This window comes from Triticum aestivum, chromosome 2B (genome assembly GCF_018294505.1).
Source record: "Triticum aestivum cultivar Chinese Spring chromosome 2B, IWGSC CS RefSeq v2.1, whole genome shotgun sequence".
NCBI lineage: Eukaryota > Viridiplantae > Streptophyta > Magnoliopsida > Poales > Poaceae > Triticum > Triticum aestivum.
Genome location: NC_057798.1, coordinates 798,075,156 through 798,085,312, shown reverse-complemented (window position 1 = coordinate 798,085,312; position 10,157 = coordinate 798,075,156). Strand labels below are relative to the sequence as shown.

Genomic DNA, 10,157 nt, shown 5'->3' with positions numbered 1-10,157 from the left:
TACTCGATCTAACAGATCGGATGAATCACTAACTATTTGTGGATGGATCGGTAGGTCTTGCCAGCTTGCCAGCCGGAGGGGATGACGTTGGTGGCAACAAGCTTCCTCCCTGAGCCGGAGGTGATGCGGATCGACATGGGCGCCTGTAGGGTGGACCCGGAGTTGTACTTCCACACGGCGCCCCACGACTGCTGCATCGGCGCCCACCTCCCGCCGCCCTGCTGGAGCTCGACCGCCTGCAGCTCGCCGTCACCGGACTCGTACTCGATGAGCACCGCAAGGTAGTTCGGGTTTGAGCCGGCGTCGACCCGGAAGGCGACCCCTCGCCAGTTGCATGGAACCCTGAAGGCGAGCGAAGAAATCATTCAAAGAGATCACAATGGATGCATGAATCGCACGAACCACGAAGCATGCACTGGGCTCGAGCTTAATTACCGGTTGTACTGGACTTTGATGTTGCCGGCGTTGCGTAGGTTGTCGGCCTGGCCGGGCTTGGCCAAGGCACCGAACGCCTTCCCGCTGTGGTCGAAGTGGGTGGCCTCGGCCAGGCACGGCCCGCCGGGGCACTGGTCGGTGACAACCACGGTCACTGGGCGGCCGGAGCAAGCGGCATTGCCGGTGCATTTCACCTGATAGCAAGCGCCGCATCCCTTGCCGTTCTTGTAGAGGGAGGGGCCGCCGGCGGTGATCATGGCGGAGAACGGCGGGCTCTCCACGTCGCGCTGGTACCCGCACGCACCACCTGGAACATGCACATGCACATGCACGTACATTCAGCCATGCTTGCGTTGTTACACAAAAAACAACTACTGTAGAGTGTAGACACGTTCAATCCTGCATGCACTGCACTCTCATCATCGACGTGTGCATGCCTCATCGGAGTATACTGTACGTACCGTCGCTGCCGCCGCCGATGCGGGGGCCGTACCACGTCGCGCCGGCGTCGGACCAGCCGGAGACGCTGTGAGAAAGGAGGAGGAGCCAGCAGCTGGCTTGAGCCGCGAAAACGACCAAGGAAGAAGAAGCCATGCTCGCGCTAGTGCAGTGAAGGACGTCGAGGAAGAGATGAGGTGATGTGTGTCCCAGCGTGTATTATATAGGCAGCGCCGAGATCGCACGCTCATTATAGTCCTTTCAATTTGCGGACTCGGAGGGATATTTATTCTTTAATTGATCCTCAAACATAATTCCGTTTCTCAAGACTGATTCGCAGGGATTAAATTCTTTAATTCAGCGGAACCCCTACCCTGATTCTAGGTAGTACTAGAAGAACACCCGTGCATTGCAACGGGGCCACATTAAATTTAGGACTTCAATATCAATTATGTTAATATTACATTTAATATTCTCATACATATCAAGTGACATTAGCGATTTTTTTACCATCAAATTCTCACACACTCTCTCTCCCTCCCTCCTCCTCACTCTCTCTCCCCCTCTCCCCCTCTCCCTCTCTCTCTCTCTGTAACACACACACATATCCATCTTATTGGGTACGGGACCATAATCCATCTATTTCACACACACACGCGCTAGTGCATAACAATATGGATTATAAAACAGGTTCAAGGTAGTAACAAGGATTCTTCTCATGCATTAATAAACAAATATTCTGCACTGAAGACAAGATAAACAATTCCAAAGTGCATCAGAGCATCACAGAACATTACTGGCAAGATAAATGCACGATGTACCGGAACTGCTCGGATGAACCGGAACAGAGCCAACATATATCATCCTAGACAAACGCAACATCAACCATTTACCTTGGTACTTTAGGGACCGACAGGAGGATGCATGTAGAAGCGCTTATTGCCTGCGAATCCACAGTCAGAGAGAGAAATTGGAACCCATTCCCATCACCAACTGATAAAGAAAGCATGTAAGAAATTGATATCGGGCCAACTTGGATCTTCGGTGATTGTCCGCCGGTATGGAGAATTTAGGAGGGTGGGTGCAGGGAGTGGCCTTGTGGATGATGGATGGAGGCGCGGAGGATGTGGTCGCCGGAAGGTCGAAAGTGGAGAGGGTCGGGCACATTAGGTGGAGCCGGTGGTGCGCGACAACCGGAGGCGGCCCAATCGTGGGCGGCGAACCGACGATAGCCTCGGCCCATCTCCCGACGCAGCGAAGATAGAGAGGGCGGCACTGCCGGTGCTCGAGGCCGCCGCTCGGCACCATCTACATCGAGGGGAAAGAGATGCGAGAAAGTGATAGGGTGATGCAGGGCTAGGGATTGCGGAGGAGGGTGGGGGTGTGCGATTTGAATGGATGGTTCTGCCCACCGTTTTCTTGTACGTGGCGTTAGAGACGGCGGCGTCCAGCCATGCAGGCGAGGCATGGGTCGAGCGGGGCACACGGCGAGGTGCAGTAGCAGAGGCGGGGGCGATTTTTTGCTACTGAGATGCATGGTGTGGGATTGATCGTTCATGTTCTCTTTTCCTTTTTAACGGGAGATGGATGCGATTTTTTCACGAGGGGAGAGATGCGACCACATACAGATTCCATAATAAATTAATTAGGTCCATAATGGGAATTCTTTACAACGCGTTAAGATTTACGTGTTAGTTTTCTTAATAAAGAAATGCACCGACGTAGGGATCGATTGATTCGGGTAAGGAAAGATAGATTCGTGATCTTTTGTATGTTAGGAAATTAGTGGTTTGCAAGGAAAGAGTGGAAAGAAAAAGAACCAATGCGACCACGTATAGATTCCATAATAAATTAATTAGGTCCATAACGGGATTTGTTTACAATGCGTTAAGATTTACGTGTTAGTTTTCTTAATAAAGAAATGCACTGATGTAGGGCGGGATTGGTTCGGGTAAGGAAAGATAGATTCGTGATCTTTTGTATGTTAGAAAATTATTGGTTTGCAAGGAAAGAGTGCAGAGAAAAAGAACCAGTGGAGGTGGGAGGAGGACAAAAATAAACCGTACGAGGCTACCAACTGCTCCATTAGGAGTAGAGATTGTTTGTGAAAATAACGTGTGATGACGACTTGGTGAGCGGATCCCCTTAAAAAAGACATAGCGAGCAGATTCCCTTAAAACTGGTAGGAATGAATACGATTGATGACGTTGATAAATAGTGGTGAATGTTGGCCTAATTTACTATCATCATGCATGGAAATGAATCATCAAGAAAAAGAATACTTCCTATTACTACACTCATAGGAAGCTTCCTAATCTCTGCTACCAAACAGTTTCTGCCCAAACAAGGAAGGAAAGTTATGGACGTGATTCGAAAGGAAACAAACGTTATGAAGATTAATTAATTTAGATTTGATCTTTAGAGATTGATTGTGATTGATTTTCTTACATAAAGACATTACTAAATAATTTGCGTCAGTATGGAAAGTTCTGATCCGTTCAGTTTTTTTCGTTGTGTGAGAGGGTGAAGTGTAAATAAACCGATGAAGTGGGGGAGGCGACGAAAAAAATCTACGACGGTTAACCTACGAAAAAAACCGGACGAAAGTGGTGGGACGAAAAAAATGTTGGGGAACGTAGCAGAAATTCAAAAATTTTCCTACGTAACACCAAGATCTATCTATGGAGAGACCAGCAACGAGTAGAAAGGGGAGTGCATCTACATACCCTTGTAGATCGCTAAGCGGAAGCGTTCAAGTGAACGGGGTTGATGGAGTCGTACTCGTCGTGATTCAAATCACCGATGATCAAGTGCCGAACGGACGGCACCTCCGCGTTCAACACACGTACAGCCCGGTGACGTCTCCCATGCCTTGATCCAGCAAGGAGAGAGGGAGAGGTTGAGGAAGACTCCATCCAACAGCAGCACAACGGCGTGGTGGTGGTGGAGGAGTGTGGCAATCCCGCAGGGCTTCGCCAAGCACCATGGGAGAGGAGGAGTAGGGAGAGAGGTAGGGCTGCACTAACGAGAGATCAAATCGCGTGTTATGGGCAGCCCCATGCCTCAATATATATAGGGGGGAAGGGGGCTGCGCCGCCTTTAGGGTTTTCCCACCCCCTAGGGGCGGCGGCCAGCCCTAGATGGGTTTTGGGGTGCGGCCAAGAGGGGGGAGGAGTCCATCCTCCCCAAGGCACCTCGGAGGTGCCTTCCCCCTTGAGGACTCTTCCCTCTAGGGTTCCCTAGGCGCATGGGCCTCTTGGGGCTGGTGCCCTTGGCCCATGTAGGCCAAGGTGCACCCCCTACAGCCCATGTGGCCCCCCGGGGCAGGTAGCCCCACCCGGTGGGCCCCCGGGACCCTTCCGGTGGTCCCGGTACAATACCGATGACCCCGAAACTTGTCCCGATGGCCGAAACAGGACTTCCTATATATAAATCTTTACCTCCGGACCATTCCGGAACTCCTCGTGACGTCCGGAATCTCATCCGGGACTCCGAACAACATTCGGTAACCACATACAAGCTTCCTTTATAACCCTAGCGTCATCGAACCTTAAGTGTGTAGACCCTACGGGTTCGGGAGACATGCAGACATGACCGAGACGTTCTCCGGTCAATAACCAACAGCGGGATCTGGATACCCATGTTGGCTCCCACATGTTCCACGATGATCTCATCGGATGAACCACGATGTCAAGGACTCAATCGATCCCGTATACAATTCCCTTTGTCTAGCGGTATTTTACTTGCCCGAGATTCGATCGTCGGTATCCAATACCTTGTTCAATCTCGTTACCGGCAAGTCACTTTACTCGTTCCGTAACACATCATCCCGTGATCAACTCCTTGGTCACATTGCGCATATGATGATGTCCTACCGAGTGGGCCCAGAGATACCTCTCCGTTTACACGGAGTGACAAATCCCAGTCTCGATCCGCATAAAACAATAGGTACTTTCAGAGATACCTGTAGTGCACCTTTATAGTCACCCAGTTATGTTGTGACGTTTGATACACCCAAAGCACTCCTACGGTATCCAGGAGTTACACGATCTCATGGTCAAAGGAACAGATACTTGACATTGGCAAAGCTCTAGCAAACGAACTACACGATCTTTGTGTTATGCTTAGGATTGGGTCTTGTCCATCACATCATTCTCCTAATGATGTGATCCCGTTATCAACGACATCCAATGTCCATAGCCAGGAAACCATGACTATCTGTTGATCACAACGAGCTAGTCAACTAGAGGCTCACTAGGGACATATTGTGGTCTATGTATTCACACGTGTATTACGATTTCCGGATAATACAGTTATAGCATGAATAAAAGACAATTATCATGAACAAGGAAATATAATAATAATACTTTTATTATTGCCTCTAGGGCATATTTCCAACAGTCTCCCACTTGCACTAGAGTCAATAATCTAGTTCACATCGCCATGTGATTAACACTCACAGGTCACATCGCCATGTGACTAATACCCAAGAGTTTACTAGAGTCAGTAGTCTAGTTCACATCACTATGTGATTAACACTCAATGAGTTTTATGTTTGATCATGTTGCTTGTGAGAGAGGTTTTAGTCAACGGGTCTGAACCTTTCAGATCCATGTGTGCTTTACAAATCTCTATGTCATCTCCTAGATGCATCTACCACGCTCTATTTGGAGCTATTCCAAACAACTGTTCTACTTGGAGCTATTCTAAATTATTGCTCCATTATATGTATCCGGTCTCTCTACTCAGAGCTATCCGGATAGGTGTCAAGCTTGCATCGTCGTAACCTTTACGACGAACTCTTTTACCACCTCCATAATCGAGAAAATTCCTTAGTCCACTAGTTACTAAGGATAACTTTGACCGCTGTCCTGTGAGCCATTCTTGGATCACTCTTGTACCCCTTGACTGACTCATGGCAAGGCACACTTCAGGTGCGTTACACAGCATAGCATACTGAAGAGCCTACGTCTTAAGCATAGGGGACGACCTTCGTCCTTTCTCTCTATTCTGCCGTGGTCGAGCTTTAAGTCTTAACTTCGTACCTTACAACTCAGGCAAGAACTCCTTCTTTGACTGGTCCATCTTGAACACCTTCAAGATCATGTCAAGGTATGTGCTCATTTGAAATTATTATTAAGCATTTTGATCTATCCTTATAGATCTTGATGCTCAATGTTCAAGTAGCTTAATCCAGGCTTTCCATTGAAAAACAGTTTCAAAATAACCCTATATGCTTTCCAGAAATTCTACGTCATTTCTGATCAACAATATGTCAACAACATATACTCATCAGAAATTCTATAGTGCTCCCACTCACTTCTTTGGAAATACAAGTTTCTCATAAACTTTGTACAAACCCAAAATCTTTGATCATCATCAAAGCATACATTCCAACTCCGAGATGCTCACTCCAGTCCTTAGAAGGATCGCTGGAGCTAGCATACCTTTTAGCATCCTTAGGATCGACAAAAAAAACTTTCTGATTGTATTACATACAACCTTTCCTCACGAAAACTGGTAAGGAAACTCGTCTTGACGTCCATCTGCCAGATTTCATAAATGCAGCTAATGCTAACATGATTCCGACGGACTTTAAGCATCGCTATGAGTGAGAAAATCTCATCGTAGTCAACTCCTTGAACTTGTCGGAAAACTTCGCCACAAGTCGAGCTTCATAGATGGTGACATTACCATCCACGTCCGTCTTCTTCTTAAAAGATCCATTTATCTCAATGGATTGCCGATCATCGGGCAAGTCCATCAAAGTCCATGCTTTGTTCTGATATATGGATACTATCTCGGATTTCATGGCTTCTAACCATTTGTCGGAATTCGGGCCCACCATCGCTTCTCCATAGCTCGTAGGTTCATTGTTGTCTAGCAACATGACCTTCAAGACAGGATCACCTTACCACTCCGAAGTAGTACGTGTCCTTGTCGTCCTACGAGGTTTGGTAGTAACTTGATCCGAAGTTTCATGATCAATATCATAAGCTTCCACTTCAATTGGTGTAGGTGCCACAGGAACAACTTCCTGTGCCCTGCCAGACACTAGTTGAAGAGACGGTTCAATAACCTCATCAAGTCTCCACCATCCTCCCACTCAACTCTTTCGAGAGAAACCTTTCCTCGAGAAAGGACCCGATTCAAGAAACAATCCATATTGCTTTCGGATCTGAATTAGGAGGTATACCCAACTGTTTTGGGTGTCCTATGAAGATGCATTTTATCCGCTTTGGGTTCGAGCTTAATCCTGAAACTTTTTCACATAAGCGTCGCAGCCCCAAACCTTTAAGAAACAACAACTTAGGTTTCTCTAAACCATAATTCATACGGTGTCATCTCAACGGAATTACGTGGTGCCCTATTTAAAGTGAATGTGGTTGTCTCTAATGCCTAACCCATGAACAATAGTGGTAATTCGATAAGAGACATCATGGTACGCACCATATCCAATAGGGTGCAACTATGATGTTCGGACACACCATCACACTATGGTGTTCCAGGCGGTATTAATTGCGAAACAATTTCCACAATGTCTTAATTGTGTGCCAAAACTCGTAACTCAGATATTCATCTCTATGATCATATCATAGACATTTTATCCTCTTGTCACAATGATCTTCTACTTCACTCTGAAATTACTTGAACCATTCAATAATTCAGACTTGTGTTTCATCAAGTAAATATACTCAACATTTACTCGAATCATCTGTGAAGTAAGAACATAATGATATTCACTGCATGCCTCAGCACTCATTCGACTGCATACATCAAAATGTGTTACTTCCAACAAGTTGCTATCTTGTTCCATCTTACTGAAAATGAGGCTTTTCAGTCATCTTGACCATGTGGTATGATTTGCATATCTCAAGTGATTCAAAATCAAGTGAGTCCGAACGATCCATTTGCATGGAGTTTCTTCATGCATATACACCAATAGACATGGTTCGCATGTCTCAAACTTTTCAAAAACGAGTGAGTCCAAAGATCCATCAACATGGAGCTTCTTCATGCGTTTTATACCATTATGACTTACATGGCAGTGCCACAAGTAAGTGGTACTATCATTACTATCTTATATCTTTTGGCATGAAAATGTGTATCACTACGATCGAGATTCAATAAACCATTCAGGTTTAATACTAATCTTGATGGTAGAGGGAGCGTGCGATGTTTGATCACATCAAACTTGGAAACACTTCCAACATATATCGCCAGCTCACCTTTAGCTAGTCTTCGTTTATTCCGTAGCTTTTATTTCGAGTTACAAACACTTAGCAACCGAACCGGTATCTAATACCCTGGTGCTACTAGGAGTACTAGTAAAGTACACATTAACACAATGTATATCCAATATACTTCTATCGACCTTGCCAGCCTTCTCATCTACCAAGTATCTAGGGTAATTCTGCTCCAGTGGCTGTTCCCCTTATTACAGAAGCACTCAGTCTCGGGTTTGGTTTCAACCTTGGGTTTCTTCACTAGAGCAGCAGCTGAATTGCCGTTTCATGAAGTATCCCTTCTTGCCCTTGCCCTTCTTGAAACTAGTGGTCTCACTGACCATCAACGATTGATGCTCCTTCTTGATTTCTACTTTCGCGGTGTCAAACATCGCGAATATCTCAAGGATCATCATATATGTCCCTGATATATTATAGTTCATCACGAAGCTCTAGCAGCTTGGTGGCAATGACTTTGGGGAAACATCACTATCTCATCTGGAAGATTAACTCCCACTTGATTCAAGTGATTGTTGCACTCAGACAATCTGAGCACAAGCTCAACGATTGAGCTTTTCTCCCTTAGTTTGCAGGCTAAGAAAATCGCCGGAGGTCTCATACCTCTTGACGTGGGCACGAGCCTGAAATCCCAATTTCAGCCCTCGAAACATCTCATATGTTCCGCGACGTTTCGAAAACGTCTTTGGTGCCTCTACTTAAACCATTTAACTGAACTATCACGTAGTTATCAAAACGTGTATGTTCGATGTTCGAAACATCCACAAACGATGTTTGGGGTTCAGCACACTAAGCAGTGCATTAAGGACATAAGCGTTCTAGTGTCCGCATAATCGCTACTGTCAACTTTCAACTATATTTTCTCTAGGAACATAACTAAAACAGTAGAACTATAGCGTGAACTGCGACATAATTTGCAAAAGGTCTTTTGACTATGTTCAGGATAATTAAGTTCATCTTATGAACTCCCACTCAGATAGACATCCCTCTGGTCATCTAAGTGATCACATGATCCGAGTCAACTAGGCCGTGTCCGATCATCACGTGAGACGGACTAGTCATCAGCGGTGAACATCTTCATGTTGATCGTATCTACTATACGACTCATGCTCGACCTTTCGGTCTCCGTGTTCCGAGGTCATGTCTGCACATGCTAGGCTCGTCAAGTTAACCCTAAGTGTTTTCGCTGTGTAAAACTGTCTTACACCCGTTGTATGTGAACGTAAGAATCCATCACACCCGATCATCACGTGGTGCTTAGAAGCGACGAACTGTAGCAACGGTGCACAGTTAGGGGAGAACACTTCTTGAAATTTTGTAAGGGATCATCTTATTTACTACCGTCGTCCTAAGTAAACAAGATGCATAAACATGATAAACATCACATGCAATCAAATAGTGACATGATATGGCCAATATCATTTTGCTCCTTTTGATCTTCATCTTCGGGGCTCCATGATCATCATCGTCACCGGCATGACACCATGATCTCCATCATCATGATCTCCATCATCGTGTCTTCATGAAGTTGTCACGCCAACGACTACTTCTACTTCTATGGCTAACGCGTTTAGCAATAAAGTAAGTTACATGGCGTTCTTCAATGACACGCAGGTCATACAAAAAATAAAGACAACTCCTATGGCTCCTGCCGGTTGTCATACTCATCGACATGCAAGTCGTGAATCCTATTACAAGAACATGATCAATCTCATACATTACATATATCATTCATCACATCCTTTTGGCCATATCACATCACATAGCATACCCTGCAAAAACAAGTTAGACGTCCTCTAATTGTTGTTGCATGTTTTACGTGGCTGCTATGGGTTTCTAGCAAGAACGTTTCTTACCTACGCAAGACCACAACGTGATATGCCAATTGCTATTTACCCTTCATAAGGACCCTTTTCATCGAATCCGTTCCGACTAAAGTGGGAGAGACTGGCACCCGCTAGCCACCTTATGCACCAAGTGCATGTCAATCGGTGGAACCTGTCTCACGTAAGAGTACGTGTAAGGTCGGTCCGGGCCGCT

The 10,157-nt window shown here is 45.9% G+C and overlaps 1 protein-coding gene across 1 annotated transcript; it reads right to left on the bottom strand.

The window, feature by feature from the left end:
* Window positions 1-32: 32 nt before the first annotated feature.
* LOC123039703 (putative expansin-B14) lies at window positions 33-1,029 on the bottom strand. Its single transcript, XM_044462746.1, has 3 exons — window positions 897-1,029; window positions 436-742; window positions 33-342 (listed from the first exon to the last, which is right to left on the bottom strand). The coding sequence occupies exons 1-3, from the start codon at window positions 1,027-1,029 to the stop codon at window positions 33-35; spliced, it is 750 nt and encodes a 249-aa protein (XP_044318681.1).
* Window positions 1,030-10,157: the final 9,128 nt, after the last annotated feature.